This window comes from Castanea sativa, chromosome 10, assembly GCF_040712315.1.
Source record: "Castanea sativa cultivar Marrone di Chiusa Pesio chromosome 10, ASM4071231v1".
Taxonomy (NCBI): domain Eukaryota; kingdom Viridiplantae; phylum Streptophyta; class Magnoliopsida; order Fagales; family Fagaceae; genus Castanea; species Castanea sativa.
Window position 1 is genome coordinate 22717757 of NC_134022.1, and position 25272 is coordinate 22743028.

The following is a 25272-nucleotide window of genomic DNA, read 5'->3' on the forward strand; positions in this document are numbered from 1 at the left end:
CATGGTTCTATCATGTGCAGGATCCGGGGGTATTGAAATGTCGTGGTCGTAATGAGGAGTTTCGAAAACGAAGCCCGATGGTGGATGATCGCGTCCTCAACATTGTCAAGAGAATTGGATTAGAGGGGCTGTATAGGACCCCATTTAGAGAGCTTGATCATAATTTGATAACGGCCTTTGTTGAGCGATGGCGGCCTGAAACCCACACCTTCCACCTTCCACATGGTGAGATGACGATCACATTACAAGACGTGGAGAATCTGTTGGGGATTCCAATCGATGGTGAGGCAATTGTTGGAACTTGTGCCTTGAGGTGGGCTGTTGAATGTCAGCAAATGCTTGGAATTGTTACTAATTCAGTGGTGCTTAAAGGACAGAGGATCCAAATCAAGAAGCTACTTGAAAAAATTGACCAAGGGTTGCCCGATGGTGCAGAAGAGGTTGCTATGCATCAGTATGCACGGTGTTATATTCTAGCACTCCTAGGGGACACAATTTTCGCTGACAAGTCTGGCGATAGGGTGCATACGATGTGGTTGCAGATGTCGAGGGACCTTCACAATCCACCTCGGTACAGTTGGGGGAGCGCTTGCCTTGCATGGTTGTACAGAGAGTTATGCAGGGCAACCGACAAAAACGCTAGTCAGATTGGTGGGGCCTTAATACTCGTTCAATATTGGGCATGGTCCAGATTTCCTTTTTTGTGCCCAAGGATGGACCTCCCACCAGATGGTGCATATGGCCCACCATTGCCATCTTCGCCATTGTCTATTAAGTAAGTCTCTTCCTTGGCCGATTCTCTCTATTTTTTTTGGATCCATCATTTTAAACGATATGACACCTTGAACTTAGCATTATTCAACTACTTAAGTTTTTGAACTTAGCATTACAAAATAATTGAACTTAGCATTATTCAAGTATTATTCTACAACTAAAGATGCATATGTAGTGTAGTAGTAGTATTCCAAGGAAAAAGTCGATAAAATGTGGATTTTTTAAGCTTCCATCAGCATACATATCCTTTTTCTTTTTTATTACATTGCATAATTGGTAGATATTGATTTCCTCTTTCTTCATTGTAGGTTGGTTTGGGTCGTGAGCACGAAGAATAGCCCCGCCGAAATCTGTTTGGTTCGGTACCGTCAGCTTCTAGATTCTATGTATCCCAACCAAGTATCCAAATTGTGTTTCTTGTAATGTTATCTTAGTGTATACTGTTATAACTGTAAAATATGTCAATTCAAAATAATGGAACATTGCATAATGTGCTGCGCTTTTTTTTTACTACAACGGGTGGTGTGGCAACCATATGAAGCAGAATTAGGCCACCTGCCTGCGTTCTGTGTAGCAGGACGGGACATGTGGACGGCGAGGGTGCCGCTTGTATGTTTCTGGCTAGTAGAGAAACATACACCGGATGGTGTTCTTCGTCAGTTTGGGATGGTGCAAGAAATTCCCGAAGATGTTGACACTGACGATGCCCTTCATAAGATAGACTTGAGGGGGAAGATTGAAGTGGATTGGAGGGTCAGACATTTTAGCCACATCCAAGTATGGAATACGAGAGCACAGAAACTGTGTCATGGAGCACGACTAGAGGGTGCTATGTCGAGTGTTCATCCATACTTCGGCTGGTATGGTAAAGTCACATGGAGGTTTGTCGACCACACTAGCGCCTCTTTTCTTATTACGGTAATCGTTTTGACCTTTCTTTCCAAATTTTGTTGCGTATTACCATTTTTGCGTCAGGTGTACTAATTGTATTACAAAAATTGCGGGTCGCCATGCACAAGCAGATGTTGATGCGTTATGTAGTAGACAGTCCTGAGCACAAGCTGATTATAGCTATGCTGAAGGAAGTGGATCGCCTTCACCGTCTAGCTGCCCATCTTCCCTTGGAAGATGCGAATATAGCAAATCTAGAACTGCCAGAACATAATGCACGACCAAGCACGAGCTCAACTCCTGCCAACCATAGCCATGGCCAGTGTGTTGCACCCCATCAAGGCCAAAATCAACCCCCTCCACCCCCACATGCTTATCCTGCCCCAGAGTTCCCTCCACCCCCACATGCATCACCTGCCCCAGAGTTCCCTCCACCCCCACATGCATCACCTGCCCCAGAGTTCCCTCCACCCCTACATGCATCTCCTTCCCCAGAGATCCCTCCTCGTACTACTCCCACATTTCCTGACCTACAGATCTCTGTACCCACTGCACATGCATCTTCTCACCTCAAGATCCCTTCACCCACCCTATGTACATTTTCTGACCCCGCTCATCTATCCCTTACTCCACCATCCTTTGATCTCGGCATTGATTTCAATGACACCCCTCAGGTCATGCACACTCAATCTCCCTCATACAGCATTGGTCATATACACCATGTACCACCCCATAGTGACTCCATGTCATTCATGCCCACTCCTGGACTGCATACAGCTCCTATGACTATGAGGCTCACTCACATTTCGTCCGCTACACCATCCTCCCCCGCAGTTGTAGTATCTTCAGTTGTTGGGAGTCAAGCAAATCAACCAGTTGTGCATGTCGAGAATGAGCAAGTTGATGAGCTACAGTCACCCCCACAAGGTCGGCCTAAACGCACAAGAAAAGCACCTCCTTGTGGGACAGGTGGTCACAAAGCAGGACACAAGGCTGGCCCCACGATATGCATTGGTCATTTACTAGCTTTGAATACTTTTGTGACTGCTGTTATAGTTGGTATTAAAATTCATTTGATCCATTGTTTCTTTGTAACTTCGTCTTTGCAGCAACGCAAGGAGCCTGACCAAGGAGATGCGGTACCCCCTCCCCCACATACCAGACATTATACAAGACAGCGTAAGCGTCAAGTGCCATAGGGTTAGCACCCCATCTACCTACAAATGGTGTTCAACTCAGCATGTATATTTTGCCCAACTCAGCACCCCTTGCAAGATTTGTAAGGCTTATCAATATGCTTGAGGGTTTATGTTATCTCTTTTTATATGTTTATGCTACACTAGTAATGAATATTTTTTTTTGAAATTATCTTACGGTTGAGACCATGGAAAGCATCTCTACGTTTATATTATAAATAGTTTTTCACTTTATTTGTCTGCAATAGAATGAAATAAATAAATAAAGTAGCTCAAAGGCTATAAGTCCAATTCTCTAGTCCATTAGTATGTATTCCAACCGTGATACCGCATTGTAGAATCTTTTTATTGCTTTTTAAATGTAAGATGACTAAGTAATCAAATTTGCTGTTTAAGTAATCATGGTACCTGTGTTATTTGATGAGTTTCTGATGCAGTTTGGGACCGTTGACTGCACTGTGTTTGGTTCCTGAGAAAAATAATGTTTCATCAAAGAACAGTTAGACTGTTGGATATGTTTTTCCAAATGAAATTGAGCCAAATTTATTCTTTACTTATAAATTAAAAAAAAAAAAAGAGCCAAAGTAGCCCACCTAGATTTTTGGGCACAAACGTTACAATATTGTTTTGTATTGAGAGCATTGAGAACATTATGTTAACAATATGCCGATTCAACAAATTTAGAATATGCCTTATGGATTTTTTTTTTGCAGGAAGCACAGAGTGCCATCAATGACTTGACTGGTTAGGCAGATTGTTCACCTCCATTGCCTTTTTTTCTAAAATCTTTTTTTTTTTTTAATTTTTTTTATATTAAAAATAATCTTTTTGTGAACTGTCTAGTTTTCTATCCTTCCTGGAGCTGATCTGTTTTTCCCACCATCATGTAGGTAAATGGCTTGGAAATAGGCAAATAAGATGCAACTGGGCGACCAAAGGTGCTACTTCTAATGAAGACAACAGGCAAATCAATGAGAATCAAAATGCAGTTGTACTTACAAATGGATCTTCAGGTAGCATGAAACCTTCTTCTTGATTCTGTCCACTATGTAGAGTCCTGGAAAATCAGGACAGTGCCTTTTTAGGGACTATGTTGACCAAGTTTCTGGTCACCACATTCCCTGGAATATGCTTATGCATGTAATATGGAATCACAGCATACAGCACAACATAATCTCACACATGATAGCCTAAAGCCAGGCTATATCAGTAATCTGACTATGATTAGCTTTACAAAAAATTGACAAGTGTGCCCATTTGCTTGAAGTATAACCACTCACCAAAAGTTAAAATGGCTTGGGTGATATAGAACTTTGTCCCAGCTAGTCGCCAATCTGGTTACTCTATTAGTTGGGTGACCAGCTGTTTTAATGAGGTGTACTTTGTTAATATTTGTGGAAAACACAAAATAGCTAATGGTCATTGATAGACTGGAAAGTGATATGCCTAGCAGACTCAAAACAGAAGCTTTAAGTTAGGATTTGTTAGGGTGTGCATTCACATTTAATAATTAAGATGCTTTAAGGTGTCATTAAGTGCAATACATTAAGCCTTGACAATTTATATTGAGCTATTGAAGGATAGGGGTACACAATACATTCATAGACCTACATATATGATAGGTTAGTATACAGCACATGCACTCACATGGGATTGAATCCCCCCCTCCCCCTTCTCTTCCCCTCTTCTCTCTTCCCCCCTAAAAAGAAAAATCTGGGGTGGCAGGTAGTGGGGGAGAAGGCATTTGGTCCAAGGATCATTGGCATGCAATGACGAGTAAAATAAAGGGCTATGGAGTAAGAAGTCTCCTTTTCTCCTTGACGTGTCTTAGGAAATTTCTTAGCTCCATAGGCTCATGAGAACTTTAGGAGTAAGTATAAGAACTGATGTCAGGTTTTGTCAAGAGCTAAGGTCATATATTATGTGGCCTCTTTAAATTTGACTTATTTCCTGCTGTATCCCAAAGTATGTGCTCTAATTTATGATATGCTAGGCTAGAATTGGCTTGGAATATCTGGATTTTGACAGCTATTTTCTTCTGTTTTATTTGTTTCGTAGATGGAAGCCAGGAGAATATCAATGAGGAGGCTCCTGAAAACAATCCAGCATACACTACTGTCTATGTTGGCAACCTTTCCCATGAGGTAATAAGAAATGCATGGAATTTTCTTAATTCTTGCACATAGCACATTAATGCAGGAAAGACTTGTTGTCTTTGTACACTAGAAATAGTTTTGAAATTTGAGAAATTTCTAATTATTTTAGTAAGATTAGGTTAAGTACCAGGGTTAAAAGGGAATAGAATGGGGTGGGGCCAATTTCTCTTTTCCCATTCCTGTGCCACCCACGTGAGACCCCTTCCAATACTGTTCTGTACTTGTGTCTGGGCGAACTTTCTTCCTCGTCTCTGCTCCACCTAAAATTTGACAGCTCCATCCCCATTTACCCCCAACCCATTTTCTCTAAATTTTCTCAGTGACTAACTCTTTTTTTTTTGTTGGTAAATAACAGAATTGTATTAATAAAAAATGCAGATACACCAGAGCTGTACATGGGTAGCAGTACATCAAACTCTTAAATTTATAAGCGTCGAGCATTTTAAAAAAAATTAGAACGTGGAAAAAGATTAAAAATTGAACTCCAATCCAGCAAGGTGTGGATAAGGAGAGATTTAATTTCCGGAATAGACCATTCCTTCCCCTCAAAACATCTTCAGTTCCGTTCTTGCCAAATACACACCATAAGACACAATGTGGTACAGCCTTCCACAAATCAATGCTTCGATGTCTACCGAAGGAACCTTGCCTGCTCGAAAATAAATCAGTAATGCTTTATGGCATAACCCATAGAAGACCAAAAAGAGCCCATACCTAAACCATAAATTAGAAGCAATAGGACAATGAAGAAGAAGATAATTCACCGATTCTCCACTCTTTTTACACATATAGCACCAATCTACAACTGCGACACTCTTATACCATAAGTTGTCAAGAGTCAAAATCTTACCTAAGGCGGTAGTCCATGAAAAGAAAGCAACCATGGGAGGGATCTTTGAATGCCACACAGGTTTCCAATGGATAAGAGTGTCAAGAGTTGAGGAAAGGGAGAAGTAGTACTCACGCACTTTAAAACTCTTACTCCTTGCCGGTTTCCAACAAATTTCTTCATGTTCCTCACCATTAAGAGGCATAGAATATCCAAAGAAGTGTATAAATGCTCCAATTCCCAATCTTGGACATCCCTAGAAAATTGAAGATCCCAGTGAAGCCTTTGGTTAGGAAAGTGCATAACATCCTCAATAGAAGACCCCTTATTACAACTAATGCTATAGAGTTCCGGAAAAGCCTCTGAGAGAGTACAACCTACACACCGCACATGATGCCAAAATTTAATTCTATTACCAACACCAACCTCAAACTGATTCATATCTCAGCAAATAACTGATTCTATCTCTGCATTTTTGCATACAAAGTCCAAGCAGTGTGTTTGGCACAAGGAGAAGGTAAAAAGATTATTTATTAAAAGGAAGTCTAAAAATTTAAAGGAGAAGAAAAATTAGAAAGGTTTCCAGGGAAGTATGGATCAAGAGATCATAAACTTATTAAAAAAAGGGATCAAGAGATCATAAGGTGTATAACACTGAAACTCTGTTACTTCAGAATTAAGAAATCCTTTGTTATCAAATTTCTCATTGATATTGCAATCTAATCTTTTAGGTAAATATCCTAAGAAAGAAAGCAGGCAAGAGAAAAAGAACCCTGGAATATGAGAGGAATGGTGCAGTAGGGTACATCTTCAAAGGAATTAATAAGATATCTACGTATATTAATTCTAGCCTAGAAATTACTTAACTATGCTAGGGAATTGCTGCATATTTTAGAAATTACTTAACTATGATAGGGAATTGCTGCATTTTTTAGAAATTACTTAACTATGCTAGAGAATTCTGTAACTGAGGCAGGGAGGTATTAAACCCATACTTGCCCTGAATTCATGCTGCATTTTTCCATCTTCCCCAACCACCACCTGGCCTATGTTCCAGTTTTCTCCATCCCTACGCCATTGTTAGAGGGGCCATGCAAAAGCACTTTCCTAGTTAGTGTACCTATCATAGTATTCCAAACAAGTTTAGAGCTTGGCCTTATTTATTTTATTTTATTTTATTTTGGATTTTGCTATTAAGTAAAATAAACAAGTCTGAATGAGCATGTTGCACCTTCAAGCCCATTGTCTTCATGAACAGCTTAGCTCATTTGCTCTCCATATCATGAGGTCCCTCAAACTCTTTCTTGATGTCTTGATTCATTGCAAAAACTCTTTCTTTGCTTCTCTTTAGTTTTCTTGGTCATCTTGAATTATTTTCTGGTATCAAACTCCATGTCTTTTTGGTTAGTTTGTCAGTTTATTTTCCCATTTCCTAAATTTTAAATTGCAATTAAGGTCCCATGGCTTAAACTAATAGTTCAGTTTCAAGATTTGTTTTTTAAGTTTGTACTTCCTCCCTGAAATTTCAGTGTTTGTGTTTAGGTAACTCAAGCTGAACTCCATTGTCAGTTTCATGCTCTTGGAGCTGGGGTTATAGAGGAGGTGCGTGTCCAGAGGGATAAAGGATTTCGATTTGTTAGATACAACACTCATGAAGAAGCAGCCTCGGCCATTCAAATGGCTAATGGGAGGATAATTCATGGCAAACCCTTAAAGGTAAGAAAACCTTTACTGGGAGGTTGTTTCATTTGACAGTCACTTTGCGTCATTCCAATTTGAGCATAATAATAACATATTCTAAGGTTGTGTTTGGATGATTTTTTTTTTTTTTTTGAATTTTTAAGATTATGGAATATAAATCAATGGGAATCATGGGATATATATTTAAAATTAAGAAATTCGAGTATTATGATACTTAAAATGATGGTGGTAATAGTGGTGGCAATAACTTGGTGATGGTATGGTGCGCCATGATTTTGGTGTTGGCGGTGGTTGTAGTGGTGGTGTTGGCAGTGGTGGTAGTGGTGCAGTGGCGTAATGATGGAACAATGGTGGTGGTATGAGAATGGCAATGTTGGTAGAATTTACACAATGACACATTGTATAGAGGATGTGAATCAGGTCTTGGGTTCAAGACCCTTTGGATGTGTGTAACCTAACCATAAAAAAAACCCTATGCAATGGGGGCATGGATGCATGACTACTTCCTACCAAACCAGTTTCCTATATGCATAAAGATTTTCAGACACCCCCAAAAAATTGTGTATATTTTATGAGCTCATCTTAAACATAGATTATGTAATGCCTACAAGTGCATCAACTTGAATGATTATAATGTAATCAAAGAAAATTTCTTTATGAATAAATTATTTTGGTCAACAAGACCGGAAAAATGTGGAACACAATAAAATATTATATTAAGGCAATCAAGTGGACAGGAGAAGCTACGAATTCCTGCTAGAAATAGTATATATGGAACTTGCTGGTTGTTACTTATATTTGGAAGTAAACAACAACCTTGAGGCGCTCCAGATTGTTTTTTAATCTTTCTTCCTGATTTTGGTTTTAGCAATTATGTTGTGCATTGTCGTCTACATGGAAGTGGGGACCTCACTGGCTCAGTCTTGCCAAATTGGGTAAAAGGAAAAAGAAAAAGAAAAAAAGAAAATGAGAACAAACTGAGAACTGAATATTTGTTTGCCTGGCTTGCTGTTAGGAAAACATTTATCTGTGGCTCTGGGCAGTTTAGAAGAATAAGTTGCAGATTGCTATTATCTGTGATTAGTTTCAAAAGAGGACCTATGAGGTCCCATGGCAACATTATGAGAAACACAAGCAGTACTGTGTTACATGATTAATGGCTGTAGTGGAAATTACAACCAGCATTTTTACCTGCTTGAAGAAAATATTTACATTTTGGATGCATGTGTGTAGTGCTCGTGGGGTAGCAAGCCAACTCCTCCTGGGACAGCTTCAAATCCATTACCTCTTCCAACTCAACCATATCAGATACTTCCAACTGCTAGTATGAACCAAGGCTATTCTCCAGCTGAGTTGTTGGCTTATCAACGCCAACTTGCTTTAAGTCAGGCTGCTGCGTCTGGCCTCTCAGGTCAAGCTCTCGTGCAGATGACTGGACAGCATGGGCTGGCTGCTGGAAAAGTCTAATGCTAAAGAGGTAGAGAAGACACGCCTTCAATCAAAATCAAAGGTACACTTACTTTAGTAGTTCTCTTTAAAAAGGGCATGTCTTTCCTTTCCATCATAGTTTGTTCTATAGCTGCACTTTCTCATAATGAATAATACAGTTTCAAAGATGTTCTCAAACAATACAGTCATTAGTTCATCAGAAGATTACTTTATTCAGTCTACACAAATGGCATGTCTGAACTCCCTAAGTACAAACTGCTGACCATTTGTGACAGGCACATTTGTTGTATTGCAGAGCTTTCTTTTCTATATTATCCTGGTTTTGCACTTATTTTCCTTTGGGCAATTTCTGTGCAAGCAAGTAATCAATTGGTTGGTTTTTTGGTTTCTACATATCAGGCTGGCTATAAAATTGTATCATGATCAGTATGTGTTCATTCATACTTTTTTATTTTTTATGCTTCTTGTAATCATGGTAATGCATTTGGTGTGGAGTGAGAGGGAGGAATTCCTTCCACTTTTAAATTGGTGTGGAGATTCCAGTTATGGAGTTGAAATGTTCTTTTTTGAGAGTCAGAGTGTTGTATGAGTAGTTCTTTACTCTTGGAACTAGGGATGAGCATTCCATTATAGATTATATAGACTATTTCTTTTAGAGGACTATTTTTTGTTGGACTCTCTTCCTAATTCTTTAGGAATGTTTGTAACTTGTATATACATCATGTGTTTGCAAGATTTTCTTTTTTCAATAGAATTAACATAAAAAAGAGTGGATAAATGAGCTATCTTTTTTCAACAAAATGCAATCACAAATGTAAAGCAGCAATGCAGCGATTTTGTCATGACCAGAAACATCCAGTGCTGGGAAATGACTGAAGATGTGCAAAGACAAATGGCGGGCCTCAATTTCCAGGATAATAAAAATGCAAGTGCTTACAACAACTACCCTTCAGTAGGACATCAGAATCAAAGATCCAATTCACAACAGCAAGTAGATCCTCGGCCACAAGCACCTTCCTATCAGCCACCAGAGCAGCCTACAATGCCTGGGTATGGTCCCCCACAAGCTGATTATAGCTGACCACAAGCTGATTATAGCTCGCCACAGGTGCCTTCTCCTTACCATGTTCCACCTACTTCTGTTCCATATCCACATCCTCAAGCCCAACAGCAGCAGTCACTTATTGGGCATGAGTATGGCCAACCTACTTATCCGGGGTGGCGAGATCCATACTACAATGCCCATGCACAACAATCTGGATCTCATCCTTGGCCTCCTTACACCATCCCAGCTCCATACCCTCCTCCTTACCAAAGTGGCTACTATAAGCAACAATAGTGTAGCTGTGTATCATCTATCCATTTTGGCTATATAATTTGATTGCTTTTGATATGTAATCTGTCACTTTGTTCCATCCTTGCTTAAATGGATTGGATTGGATTTAGCTAGATCTTATTTATGGTCGTATAGCCTCTTGATAATCCGTATGCTGGTTTGTGAAATGCTTTGTATGTGAATTGCATAGCTTGTAGTTGGATTTGTCTGTAGCTTTTAAATTATGTTGAGATTTACCGCAATGATACTAATTTGCTAAATAAAAATCATCTATTTTACTTTTTGTGTTCCATTTATGCTTCTATCAAAAGTAAAATTATTAGTACTATGATTTTGTGAGGTTGACACGTAGGGCTTGTGACAGGAAACCACCCAAAAAAAAAAATTTAAAAAACCTATAAATCACGTTCATTGAACTTGATTTATGTGGCCTTATAAATCGAGTTTATTGAACTCGATTTATGTTGCTATAAATTGAGTACTATGGACTCGAGTTCTACATTGAGTACTCTTCTCCGGAGTTTCCAGGCAGAGAGTTGGGACAAAATCGATCCCTATGAAGTCGATTTTTACGTTTTTTTTTTACATTTTTTTTTTTGTTTTCCTTCTTACTTTTTTTCGTATCCTTTTTTTTCTTGGATTTGTTTTTCCATTTTTTTTCTTGCTGTTATTTTTCCTTTCTTTTGCTTACTTTTTTTTCTTTCTTTTGCTTACTTTTTTTTTCCTTTCTTTTGCGTACTTTTTTTTTCTTACCTTTTATATTCTTACTTTTTTTTCCCTTTCTTTTGCTTACTTTTTTTTCTTACCTTTTTTTTTTTCCTTTCTTTTTGCTTACTTTTTTTTTTCCTTTCTTTTGCTTACTTTTTTTTCTTACCTTTTTTTTTTCCTTTTTTTTTCTTACCTTATTCTTTGCTTACTTTTTTTTCCTTTTTTTTGCTTACTATTTTTTTTTCCTTTTTTTTTTCTTCATTTTTTTTCTTCCTTTATTTTTCTTACTTTTTTTTCCCTGTAGTGCAGAAACACGATATTTTGCTCTCTCTATTCAGTATGTTAACTGAAGAATAAGCAAAACTTTTAGAAAACCACCTTATTGGTTATTTTCCTTCCTCACAAGTAATGCCACCATCAACTTAACAAGACTAAAAACTATAAACAATAAGTGAACAATGTCATGCAGAGTAAAAATAAGATAAGACTTGACGAAAATAAGGTCGTAAAAGAATCCAAAGCTATACAGATGAGGAAGAAAATGGGTACATTGGATACAGAATACTTCGATTACAAGTGCATTCAGTGCTAAAAGAAAATAATAATTGTGCCGATACAACCCAGTAGTAAGTTCGAATACACAATAAAAAGAACCACAATTTACATCTACAATGGCATTCCAAAATCAAGTATCTGCATACCTGAGAAAAATTTAAATATTGTCGTTAGATACCAACAGCCAAAACAACTGTACTAATCTACGTAACTTGGATAATTGATATAATCATGACATTTTATATAAAAGCATCACTTACCTAGGTTGGGTCAATATTGCTTGTCGAAACCCCACGGGAAAGCGGACATCTTCTACGGTTATGCCCATGTTGATGACACAGTCCACAGCTCTGCTTTTGTTGAATCTCCCTCAAGTCAGAATCTGGCCTTCGGCTTCCCTGTTTTCGCCGGACCCCATCCATCTCATTCCGTATCCTAGACTTCACAGGTCGACCTTTGGCCCGCAACAAGTCTGGGTCAGGCACCCACTTTGGACCTTCCACATCCCTCCACAATGACTCTGACTTTGGCACCACAAATTGGTGTGAGTAGGTGCGAATGGCGTTGTCCAAACTATAACATGGGTCAATATATGCAGTTCCATCTTGCGCTAAGTACTGAAGAACTGTAATCGCATGTGAACAAGGGATCTTTCGATTTTGCCACTTTCCACAACCACATGTTCTGGCCAATATGTTTACTTCATGACTATGTTGTCCCCCTCCAGAGCTATGGATGTTGTACGCAGTCGTTACTTGATATACACCATGGACATTATTAAACGGCCTTACTTGGTGTGTTTTAGATTTTTTCAAATTTGCATCAAAGATTTCTAAGGCATATTTACTCCACACCTTGCCCTCCAAGAGATCATGAGTAATATTTTTGTGTCGATCATGGAAATACGCGACAAGTTTGCTCCAAGTGAATTCAACCAGTGCAGCAATGGGCAGGCCACGGGCACCTTTGAGTACTCCATTGAAGCACTCCGAGACATTGGTTGTCATAGCCCCATAACGATATCCACCATCACGTAGCTGGGTCCACTTCTCTATATCCTCTTTCATTAGATATGTGTATGGCATGATGGATGGGTCAGGTTCACTTACCTGTTGTTCAGTGGCTGATTTCTTCCTAAGGGCCTCGATCTCGGCTTCCTTGATAGGTTGCATGTACAACTCAAATTTAGCTTCCTGAGTAGCATACCCCGTTTTCAAGGCCAATGACTTTAAAGTGGCATCCTGAAAATGCGTGTTGAAGTTGCTAGCAACATGTCGAAGGCAATATCTGTGGTATACTCATACTCATCCATGATCATCTCTAGGCCAGTTTGCAATTGCGTTTCGAATACCCTTATGTCGGTCAGAAATTATACATATGTCCTTATTTGCTATCACATCCCCCAGTGCAAACCTGACGCAATCTAAAAACCACCTCCAACTAGGCCCTGACTCTTTGTCCACAAAAGCAAAGGCGAGAGGCAAAACCTTGTTGTTGGCATCAGTGGCCATTGCAATCATCAACACCTCTCGATATTTACCATACAACTGGGTCCCATCAATACTGATTACTGGCTTACAATGTCTGAATCCTTCAATGCAAGGAGCGAAAGCCCAAAATACATATCGCAATATTGTAACACCTTCCTCCCTCGGTTCAGTGAGATACCAATATCGGGTGCCAGCTTCTTGATCTAAGTATGCCAACAACAACTTTTTCAGCCTTTCGTAAGACTCTTCCCAATCGCCGAATATCTTTGCAATAGCCCTTTGTTTCGCATCCCATATCTTATAGTAAGAAAGCTTATGTTCATAATACTTCCCTTTGATGTAATCTCTAAGGTGTTGAATTGTTGCCGTGTGATTTTCTCGCAACATTGGAACAAATTCTGCTGCAAGAAAATTACAATTCATCATTCTACCATCAAGAGCCATGCCAAGGGTCATACAACTGTGAGGACCCCCATAAGATGTGACCATCCATGTTCCCTATTTAGGCTTCATGACTGCTCCAACGTACCACTTGCATGACCCATCCATGCATTTCACATACAGTCTACTTTTGGTCGACCTACTAGTCAGAAAGTTTCTGTTATGCTTTGCGGCATAAATTGTTAATGCACGTTTCACCGCTTCTTTATTCGCAAAAATCAACCCCGTACAAAAATTCATGTCCGCATTCCAAGAAGAAGCAAATGTTTGCTCACCAACTTCAGGATCAACCATATTTTTCCAAGTATTTTCATAAAATGATAAGGCAGGAGGTTCATAAACGGGAATTGCATTTGTAACATGCTGAACTCTAACAGTAGGGTTTGCATCATCTTCATCACATTCATCCATATCATCAACATTAGGATTGAGAGTAATTTCATGGTCATCAACACCCCTATCAAAGTCACCTCGCTCAATCCTCTCTTCGTACTCATCTCTATCGTCAAGATCTTCCCCAACACAGTGTTCGTCTTCATCTTCAACTACTGGAACTGTAGAGGATTCACCTCGATGTGTACAAAATTGATCTTCATATCTATTGCCAGGTTCGCTCTCAACTGTTCTTGGTGTCTCTTGAAAAGGGGGTGTATAGCCTCCCAACGTGGTGCATTGATCATCTAGGACTGCAAACTGTAGAGATGTAGTTGTTTGTACAATATCCTTTATGCCGACTTCTGCACGCGGCTCCAAAGTGACGTACAACTCAAAATTTGCTACTTGTTCCCATTGACGCATCTTGTGAAACATGAACTTCACATGTTTGTCTTCTGTTATCGCCATATATCTGTAATTAATGCATTGATTGAGGACTTCATGTGGAGAACGGAAAGTAATATGTATGTCATGCAAAGCAGGGTTCAGTTGCAGCTCTTCCATAATTTTTATCTTCAAATCACTCAAGGTCTTTAACTTATGGCGTATCATCATATAACAGCACTGGATACCCGGACCTTGAAATGGAAATCCGTCATAAGGGTTGGCATTGCTAAGGGATCCACCGTAGTATATATTTATATAGATCATTATCAACCTATAGATCATCAAGTGCAATTGTGTTAGTGACAAATTTATAACTCTCAATCAACATCAATCACAAAACTTTGGGTATGACATGCCAACAATACTAACCTCAACCAAATTTGCATATACTCACATCCAAATCATTCTAGAGGCATGTCTTTCAAAACCCATTCAAATAAGATATGATGAACAAAAATATTATAGCAACTAGTTACCCATTGAAATCTTTGTTACAAATCTGAAACAACTATATCTTGAAATAATTTATACTAAAAAGACTGTAATGGGTGTCTTAGGTATCAAACTCATAATCCATTTCATACCAATGACAAAAACCTAAAAGTACTAAATATTCCTAACAATTGATCACAATATTTAGTACTAAATATTCCCAATATTAATTTTGAATAAAAACCTAGCATAATCACAATATTTGGTACTAAATATTTCCCCAATACTAAATATTCCCAATAATTAATCACAATATTAATTTTTAAAAAAAACCTAGAAAATAATTTAATCACAATATTTACACTAACAAAAAATAAGCAAATATTCCCAATATGTTGTAATAACATAATTAATCACAATATTTGGTACTAAAAATTCCCAATTTACAATCACAATATTAATTTCCCAAAAAAAACTTAGCAAATAATTTAATTACAATATTTACACTAACAAAAAAAAAATTTACAAATATGTTGTAATAACATTAATCACAATATTTAGTACTAAGTATTTCCAATAATTAATCATAATAATAATTAAAAAAAACTAACAAAATAATCACAATATACTAACAAACTACCCACAAACAAACAAACTAATCACAATATTTACACTAACAAACAAAAAAACAAAAATTTTCCTAATATGTTCTAATTGTTTCTTAAAAAAATAACCTAGCAAATAACCATTATATTTAACTAACAAAAAATATTATCAATATTATAAAAAACATTACCTAAGAGTTGATGAAAGTTGAGTGTGATTGTTGTGTGAGTGATGAAGTAAGTTGTGTGAGTGATGAGGGTTGTATGAGTGATGAGGGTTGTGTGACTGGTGCTGTTGTGAGAGCAGAAGAGAAATGAGAACATAAGAGAGGGTGTGAGCCGGGTAAGGGGGAAAAAGGTCTCAGTTGGGACCCACATGACACGTGGATGGGTTGGGGACCATTCACAGAAATCGAGTTCAGGAGACTCGATTTTTAGAAGCAAATAAATCGAGCCTCCTTTACTCGAGTTACGTCCACATGCCCGAAAACCATGGTGACCAAAAAACGAGTCCAGTAGACTCGATTTACTTTAAGTGATCACGTGACCAAAAATCGAGTCTACTGGACTCGATTTACTTTAAGTGATCACGTGCGCCATAGAGTGTGGAAAATAGAAATCGAGTTCATTGAACTCGATTTTCTTGACCAAAAAACGAGTTCAATGAACTCGATTTTTGTGCCTACGTGGACTTCCTGTCCAGCTCAGCCAGTGCCGCGATGGAGAAATATAAACCAAAAATCGAGTCCAATAGACTCGAATTGTTAGAAACCAAAATTGTTTCAAACCTTTGCTTACTAATGATATAGTTTGAGTTTTGTAGTTAGTTCTGTAAAAACGCCACCATGTGACCATCCCAACTGGGCAAGCCCAAGTTAAGAACGATCATCTACAGAATGGTGCCTCGATCAGAAGCACCAAAGACCGTTAATCACGCTCTGATCACACGGCCATGATTCATCCACCGGGTTTAGGGTCCTGTCTCCTTAGTGATCAAGGATACAGAAGTACGATCCTATAGAACAGATCCTGTTCAAGTAAGGTCGTGACCAAATAAGTTGAAACGAGTGCTATAACGTGAAGTCTTGCTAACTATCTAATCGATATGGGACAAGCTCGCTTCGGTTACAGAATCATACTACTTGTTTATTGACAAAACTACCCCTTTACACGTTACCACTTCATTCTTTGCTGTCTCGGCAAGGACAAAAATGCCCCCCAAGTTCCCTGGACCAATTAGGACAGCTCTTAAATCTTTTTTTTTCTTTTTTTTTTTTTCTGCAACATAGGACAGCTCTTAAATCTTAGGGCCATTTGGTAATATTGTTTTAGTAATATTATTTAAGTGTTGTGAAAATACATGTTGTGTTATTTAAATAACGAAAACTGTTATTTAATCTTTACAACAAAACGCCCCCTTAATTACTTGGGATCCATGATAAAATAAAAATATCACAAAATTAAAAAAAATAAAATAAAATAGGGCACCCATTAACCAGGTCCAAATAAGGACCAAAAAAAAAAAAAAACCAATCAATACAGTAGTTTTGTACATTAGATACAACTTTACTTTAATGGTGTTGTAATATCCAATATTGTATTAAGTGTGCATTTGGCATTTGATTATAAGCTATTTTTTTTTTATAATTCATAAATTGGGCTTTTATCAATTATTTAAACATGTGTTTTCAATAAATTATTGCAATTCATAATATGCCTAAACTATATTCAAAATTTCCAAATTCATCAAAATCAATCAAAGTAAAAAATTAAAATATGTGTAATAAAATAAATTATCAACCAAATAACTTGTGGGAGCAATTTGAATACTTTAAATTATAAAAAGTCATTAATGCTCCATTTGTTTTGATATAAAACTTTTTGTGATGATAATTGTGGGGGGTAAAAATGCTTAAATGCGCGTTTGGGCCTTGGGCCTGGTTAGTTGGTATTAGTCTGTTCAATCAGAGTCTTCGAGGCCCACAAGCCAGTCCGCGCTACAAGGGGCAGAGGAGTTTTCCGAGGAGGAATATCTCCTCGGACAGGCCCAATAAAGGCCATGGGACATGCTAAAGGATTTAGAGACAGAATTCTGAAAGATCTATTGGGTAAAGGCGTGATCCAAGCACTCGTTAGAAGGAGGAACATGTGAGAAATATCTGAGGAAAAAACTGCTACCACCGCATTAAAGGCCCTGCATCTACCTCCCTAGCCGCATTAATGGAGAAATGACATATGAACAGTAATATTCAGCATTCCAGCTATTATTTGAAGACTTTAAAAAGGTGGTGGATGGGACAAGTATCTATAAGAAAAATATGTGTTACACGTGGATGAAACAGAAAAGAAGAAGAAGGTTATAAGAAGACGAGAGAGGAAAGAAGAGGGAGGACCTCTTTTAGAAACTAAAAATTGTAATATTTTGCTTAGAGAAAGAAAGGCCATACAAGTGGTCCTCGACTTACGTCCGAGGAAAGTTTTTTGTCATATTCATCTATTATTTGCATAGATTGCGGCATTTTAGCCTGTTTATCAATTCTCCAATATCCCTAACCTAGGTTTCAAACCCATACTCTACAAATTTCATTGTATAAGACTCTTTGAGCCTGAGTCCATCTAGAAATTGGACCGGGTACAAGTTGTGCACTTACAATAATTTTTCGAGTTTTTCAGTGTTTAGTAACATTAATAAAATTAAAGGAAAACTGTATTTGGTTTATGAAAAAACCTATTAAATTTTTTTGGAAAACAATCATATCTCATGCCATGCTAAATATAAGAAGTTTTTTATAAATAATAAAAAAAAAAGTTAGAACACAATATGGAAACTATAGTCAATGATAAACTATATACATTTCAGTTTTTAGAGATTGTTTTTTGTTAAAACTTTTGGAAACCAATTGTATCAGACATCAAGCTAAATAAAGGAAATTATGAACTAATATGGAAACTATTGAAAACGACCTAGTCTCATTTTGAAGGTTATTACCAAATATATAATAAAAAAAAAATTTAAAAACTAATTTTTTTTATATAGAATGTTAATGTTGAATTTTTCAGTGTTTAGCAGCATTATAAAAAATTGAAGGAAAACTACATTTGGTTGATGGAAAAACCTATTAAAATTTTTTGGAAAACAATTGTATCTCATGCCACGCTAAATATAAGATGTTTCTTATTAAAAACAAAAAAAAGCAAAAAAAGAAGTTAGTAAGCAATATGGAAACTATAGTCAACTGAAAACTATATTTCAGAGTTTAGAGATTGCTTTTTGTTAAAACTTTTGGAAACCAAGCTCTATATAGAAAATTAAAGGAAGTTATGAACCAATATGGAAACTATTGAAAACAACTTAATCTCATTTTTAAGGCTATTACCAAATATAGAAAATTAAAAAGAAAAAACTAAAAAAATACAGCTAGCTAACTAAGAGACAGCCAAAAGGCACCTGTTTAAGGTTAAAATGCACAGCCAAAAGGCATCCGTTTAAGCTAAATTTCCAACAAGATTCTGAATCTGTGCTGTCAAAGTCTCCAAAGATTCATGCCCTGAATTTGCCGTGAAAATTGTCCACATGCATACTTGAACTTTCCGCCTTCTCTTATTTATAATCACACAAATCTCAATTGCAGTCTTCATAGACTTCAAACCTTCAAAGGTAATGGTTCTTTTCTTTTCATTTTTTTAATCTCTCTTTTCTTTAATCTATTGAAGGGTAGGTTTCATTTTTATTTCTTTACTATTGCTTCTCAACTCTCTCTTGTGAATATTATTGCGTTTTGTTAACTATTTGGGCTCATGAGTTATCCAAAATTTTATCTTTTATGATGATTATAATTTGGAGTTCATGTCACGCTCTGAATTTGGTTTCAACTCTTATAATATGATGGAGAAATTTTGCCAATTTCCAACATGTCTTGAATTTTATTCTTGAGTCCAACATCCATGAGATTTGTATAACTCATGCACCTATTAGACAATTGGTCCTAGTAATAGACCATATTGCTCCTAGCTTGGTCCTTTCACAATGAACTTATTTATGTGTCTCACATTTGCTTTCATGTATTTTCTTCTTAATCTTTCACTTTGACACTTGCAGGAGTTCAAAATCAAGTTATTTGTCAATTGTCATCTTGGTTGTAAGCATGGCCATCACTGCAACAAAGATGGCTCTTATTGTGGGTACACTTGGTGTGATCTCTTTCATATTTGGAATTTTTGCCGAGACTAAGAAGGTATTTTTATAACCCTTATATCTCGAAGACACCATTACACATTGTTAACATGTTAATTAAATTTTATTGTATTGTTTATTAGATTTTTTTCCAATTAATTGTTACTATTTGTCTGTTTCCTTACACAATTTTTTTTTTTTTTTGATTTAAAAACTTTTCATTTACAATACTTGCCTGAATATTACCTTGAGAAATTTAATTTGTAGTGCTAAGTTAAATCAATTGCATGCCTTTTTTTTTCCTTCTTCTTTTAAATTGATATTAATTTCTTTGATTTTTGTTTTGTTTGGGCTTTGATAGCCAGCAGCTGGCACCCCAATTGCCGGGAAAGATGTCGTTATTTGCAAGTACCCATCAAGTCCCACAGTTGTTTTGGGTTATCTCTCATTGTTGTTTCTTTTGGCTTCTACCGTGGTTGCCTACTTGTCACTCTTTTACCCTTATCAAGGAAAATCAGTTCCAAATTCCATCCTGTTTAAAAGCACCAACTTCACCATCTTCTTTAATGTTGCTTTGTAAGTATAAATTCTTTTCCTAGTCTCAAAAGTCATTATATGCTACTCTTATTGTGTTTGCTAAAATATATATATATATATATATATATATATATATATATATATTTTTTTTTTTAATTGGATTCCAATTGTTGACTAATTTTGTGCCATGTTTTCTATTTAAGTTTTTTTAATTTTTATTCTAGGAAAGTTAATGAGTTGCAAAAGACGAAGGGTTTAATATAAATAAATTATCAAAAACTCAATAAACAAAAAAAAAAAGTAAACTCATGTGTATATCCAAAAAAAAAGTAAAATAAAATAAAAGAGAGAGAAGGTATGGTTTGAATCCATATACGTGTGTAATTATTTTTTTTTTTTAATTGTACCCTGCATATACACGGGTTATACACTAGTTAAAAATAAATGTAGCAACACAACATTCTTTATAGCTACTGATGCGATTTGTTTGATTGGTGCATAACAAAAATAGTATTAGTAATCAACTTGCATGAAAATTATTTTGTTACTCTAATCACTTATGTAAAAAGTTGTATTCCTAATATTACTCACGGATTAAAACTAATGATGGTAAAATGTTGCACTCAGGTTTACAACTGGATTAGGGGCAACCTTTCTATTATGGCCTACCTTAACAGAGCAATTTCACCTGTCCCGCAATGTCCATCACAACCTCAAAACAGATTGCCCCACGGCTAAAACAGGCCTCCTTGGTGGTGGTGCTTTTGTGTCTTTGGATGCATCTCTCTTGTGGTTGGTTGCTCTTATGTTAGCTATCAATGCAAGAGAGGATTTCTTAGAAGAAGCTCAAGAGGAACCTGTTAAGAGTGGAAACAGCCACACTATGATAACTAATATATGACTATGTATAATGTGGGTGTGTGAGTGCTTCTTCAATCACATGTCCAAGGATCAAATGTAGTTGGTGGGTGCATTTCTACAAGGGCGATTCTTGTATAGCAAGCAACCTGGTGCTTGACTGCTTGGATTTTCATTGTAAATATCATTTTAATACTTTTCTGTTTGCTTATTTTGTTTTCACTGCTTTTGAATATTGTTCTTCACTTCTTCTTTGCTCTTGCCACCAATATATATATACAGCTCCAATGGAAAGTGGAATGGTATTGTTTCAACTTACAACAAACCAGGTTTAATTTTTACGCTACATTGAGTTTCAAAATATGAGTAATTTGTGTGCTAAGTCACTTAACTATGAGGGTACACTTTAATTCCTGCATAAACTTTAAAACAAACTAATGTCTCTTACAATTTTTTTTTTTTTTTTTTTTTTTGAGAATCAACTAATGTCTCTTACTTGATTTATTGTAAATTAGCAAACAATTCCCTATTTTTACCAATTTTCGTTAAATTAAAATTTTTTAATACAAAGTGTAATTTATTAGATTCTTCATTTTTGTCATATTATATCTTTAGAATGCCATTTGATAACACAGTTTAAAAAAAATTAAGGAAGTGAAATCTCTACTTACAAATAGCTTTATAAAACAATGAAAAGTAAAGTAAAAGTTCTTGCTGCCAAATTTATTTAGCAAAAAAAAAAATCTAAAAAACAACATATTACTCTTATTCCAAATCATATTAATCTTTCCAATTAAGTCTCAATAATTGATAATGATAATTACAAATCCTATTAGTCTTTCTATTAACGGTTAAGACCAAGCTCTACGTGTGGTGAGTTTCAGTTAGCTCAACTGGTAAAATCATTGATGGTTGAATAAGAGATCTATGATTCAATTCCCACCTACACCAAAAATCGATTGGTGTCTTGGTCTAATGATAAAGAGCGAGCTATTATCAAGAACGAATGCTATAGATTAAAACTCTCTCAAAAAAAAAAAAACATCTATGCGTGACATGGGCTTCCCCCAATTAAAAATACACTAGTCATGTTCTTTGTGCGACGCATGAATCTTGCCTTGCAAGGACATGTGTGTTTTTTAACCTTTGCTCATTGTTGCATTTTGAGTAGTTTTAAAACTACAACTTATTTCACAATTTTTTTGCTACAACTCTGACATGGCAAATTGTGAGTGGTTATTATCACTTACACATAGACCTACTATTATTTTTTTACTAATCATATTCTGGCACATCACAGTTGTGGAAAAAATTTATAAAAAATTATGTGGTCCTAAACTTTTGCTTCACTTCGCCCAATAATCCTCATGCTTCAAGTATTACTTTCCCATAGATTCCTTTCAAATATTTCTCCCAATCTTTAATTATTGTTAACAATGCTTTTTAAGCCTGATAAAAAAAAGTCAACTATAATCTACGAAAATATTGGTCAATTTTATAGTTTAATTCCTGCATAAACTTTAAAACAAACTAATGTCTCTTACAATTTTTTTTTTTTTTTTTTGAGAATCAACTAATGTCTCGTACTTGATTTATTGTAAATTAGCAAACAATTCCCTATTTTTACCAATTTTCGTTAAATTAAAATTTTTTAATACAAAGTGTAACTTATTAGATTCTTCATTTTTGTCATATTATATCTTTAGAATGCCATTTGATAACACAGTTTAAAAAAAAAATTAAGGAAGTGAAATCTCTACTTACAAATAGCTTTAAAAAACAATGAAAAGTAAAGTAAAAGTTCTTGCTGCCAAATTTATTTAGCAAAAAAAAAAATCTAAAAAACAACATATTACTCTTATTCCAAATCATATTAATCTTTCCAATTAAGTCTCAATAATTGATAATGATAATTACAAATCCTATTAGTCTTTCTATTAACGGTTAACACCAACCTCTACGTGTGGTGAGTTTCAGTTAGCTCAACTGGTAAAATCATTGATGGTTAAATAAGAGATCTATGATTCAATACCCACCTACACCAAAAATCGATTGGTGTCTTGGTCTGATGATAAAGAGCGAGCTATTATCAAGAACGAATGCTATAGATTAAAACTCTCTCAAAAAAAAAAAAAAAAACATCTATGCGTGACATGGGCTTCCCCCAATTAAATATACACTAGTCATGTTCTTTGTGCGACGCATGAATCTTGCCTTGCAGGGACATGTGTGCTTTTTAACCTTTGCTCATTGTTGCATTTTGAGCAGTTTTAAAACCACAAATTATTTCACAATTTTTTTGCTACAATTCTGACATGGCAAATTGTGAGTGGTTATTATCACTTACACATAGACCTACTATTATTTCTTTACTAATCATACTCTGGCACATCACAATTGTGAAAAAAATTTATAAAAAATTATGTGGTCCTAAACTTTTGCTTCACTTCGCCCAATAATCCTCATGCTTCAAGTATTACTTTCCCATAGATTCCTTTCAAATATTTCTCCCAATCTTTAATTATTGTTAACAATGCTCTTTAAGCCTGATAAAAAAAAGTCAACTATAATCTAAGAAAATATTGGTCAATTTTATAGTTTAATTAGTTAGTACCTCCTGTCTATGACAACAACAAAAATTATTTATTTAAATTTAATTGAAAAAACTAATGTACAACAGTTAAAAAATTTAACTAAATTCAGCAACTAATTAATATAAAAAACTCTTTGAAAAAAAGGTAAAGTTTAACTATAAAATTGGTTGTAACCTCATATTATAACCTTATTAAATAAAATAAATATTACTACATATTTTGAAAATCTAACCATTGAATTGCATGTTCTTTACATTCTTAATACACATGTCAAATTTTATGTAAATCATATAGTATTTACTATAGAACAATTTATTGATGACATAGCTATTAATCTTTAATTTTTTTAGAAATTTTGCAAGTATAGAGGATATAAGAAGAAAATATAATTCAATAGTGGATTTCTCTAAATTCACCTTCAATAAAAAAAAGATATTAAATAATGTTGTATTATTGGATTACAATCAATTTTGTAGCTAAACTTTGTCTAATTTTTAAAGAAAAGTGGAGTAAATAACTAGAAACAACTTGAACAGTCACTACTCAACAAAACTCATGATGTCGAGCTTAACTTGTTTATAAACTATACTTGGACTTGGACTTGTTTATGAACCAAGCCGTTCATACACTCATGTTTATTATGATGTCGAGCCGAACTTGAACATTCACTACTTAACAAAACTCAGCTCGTTTATAGTCTTACTTTTAGCTAGACATGGCAATACGGGTCAGAATTTTCTAACCCGACCCAGATAACCCGTGACCCGACCCATTAAAAAAATTCACTAAAAAAATATTTAAATTATGTACTGACTATGTGCATAAAGGAAAGCACCTAAATACTTCATATAAATATAATCATATAAAATTATAAACTAATAAAATATTGAATCAATTGTCATGTCATGACAATTGACAAGTCACAAGCACAGGCTGCACAACACCATTACCTTACACCAAGAGGTCCATCCGTCCAACACACCATATTACACAATGAGTCAATGACAAAATTGACAAGGCTTTGGCTGTATGAATCACAACCATTCAAAATATATATATATATATATATATATATATATATATATATATATATATATATATATATATATATCTATCTCAGTCAATGGTCAGGTCAATGCTTGCCGCCTAGCTGTAGTCCGGATTTTCCAAAGCCAAACAATTAAACAAATGACAAAATTCAAAAATCACAATACAATTATACAAGTTTACAAACCTAAAATTCCTCTTCCTCATTTCAGTACTTCTTCATCTTTACTCTCTGTCTATATGGATTTGAAGGTAATTTAATTTTTTTTTATAGTCATAATTATACAATTTTAATTCTTTATTGATTTGCTTTCATGGTACATTAAGTTATATTAAAATATTGTACTGTAGATGAAGATACTGACGAAATTGCCCAACTTGAGTTACAATTTGCAAGTATGAATATTTGCAGTGCTGAACCTGCTACCAACGTTGAGTAGATTGAGATTGAGGTGTAATCTTTATAAAATATTTACTTATTATTCTTTACTTAATATGTTATGTTTATTTTTAAATCTTTTTTTCTTTAGTTTATTTTTCTAAGTAATCTAACTTTACTATTATTTTAAATGCAACAAGAACATGTGCACTTAAGAAGACCGATAACTTGCTACTTTGTTGGCTTACTTGTTTTATTTGTTTTAAGATCTATTTATTTTTGAAGATGTAAACTTGTA

At 35.5% G+C, this 25272-nt stretch overlaps 1 protein-coding gene, 1 non-coding gene and 1 pseudogene across 2 annotated transcripts; 2 read left to right on the forward strand and 1 right to left on the reverse strand.

The window, feature by feature from the left end:
* Positions 1-9227: 9227 nt before the first annotated feature.
* LOC142612244 (uncharacterized) lies at positions 9228-10422 on the forward strand (annotated as a pseudogene).
* A 5789-nt stretch (positions 10423-16211) lies between these two features.
* LOC142614355 (small nucleolar RNA U3) lies at positions 16212-16432 on the reverse strand. The gene has a single exon (XR_012840430.1). It is a non-coding gene; the product is annotated as a small nucleolar RNA U3 (small nucleolar RNA).
* A 3065-nt stretch (positions 16433-19497) lies between these two features.
* On the forward strand, positions 19498-20997 carry LOC142612245 (uncharacterized). The gene is made up of 3 exons (XM_075784364.1): positions 19498-19620; positions 19921-20135; positions 20724-20997. Exons 1-3 carry the CDS (start codon positions 19531-19533, stop codon positions 20995-20997), a joined length of 579 nt encoding a protein of 192 aa, XP_075640479.1. The 5' UTR covers positions 19498-19530.
* The last annotated feature ends 4275 nt before the right edge of the window (positions 20998-25272 follow it).

What these genes read in the sequence shown, in the direction of transcription:
- LOC142612245 (XM_075784364.1), top strand. Translation starts at nt 19,531, where the DNA reads ATGGCCATCACTGCAACAAAGATGGCTCTTATTGTGGGTACACTTGGT. An exon ending in TTTTTGCCGAGACTAAGAAG is followed by an intron (nt 19,621 to 19,920) that starts GTATTTTTATAA and finishes GGGCTTTGATAG; the next exon opens with CCAGCAGCTGGCACCCCAAT. An exon ending in ATCTTCTTTAATGTTGCTTT is followed by an intron (nt 20,136 to 20,723) that starts GTAAGTATAAAT and finishes TGTTGCACTCAG; the next exon opens with GTTTACAACTGGATTAGGGG.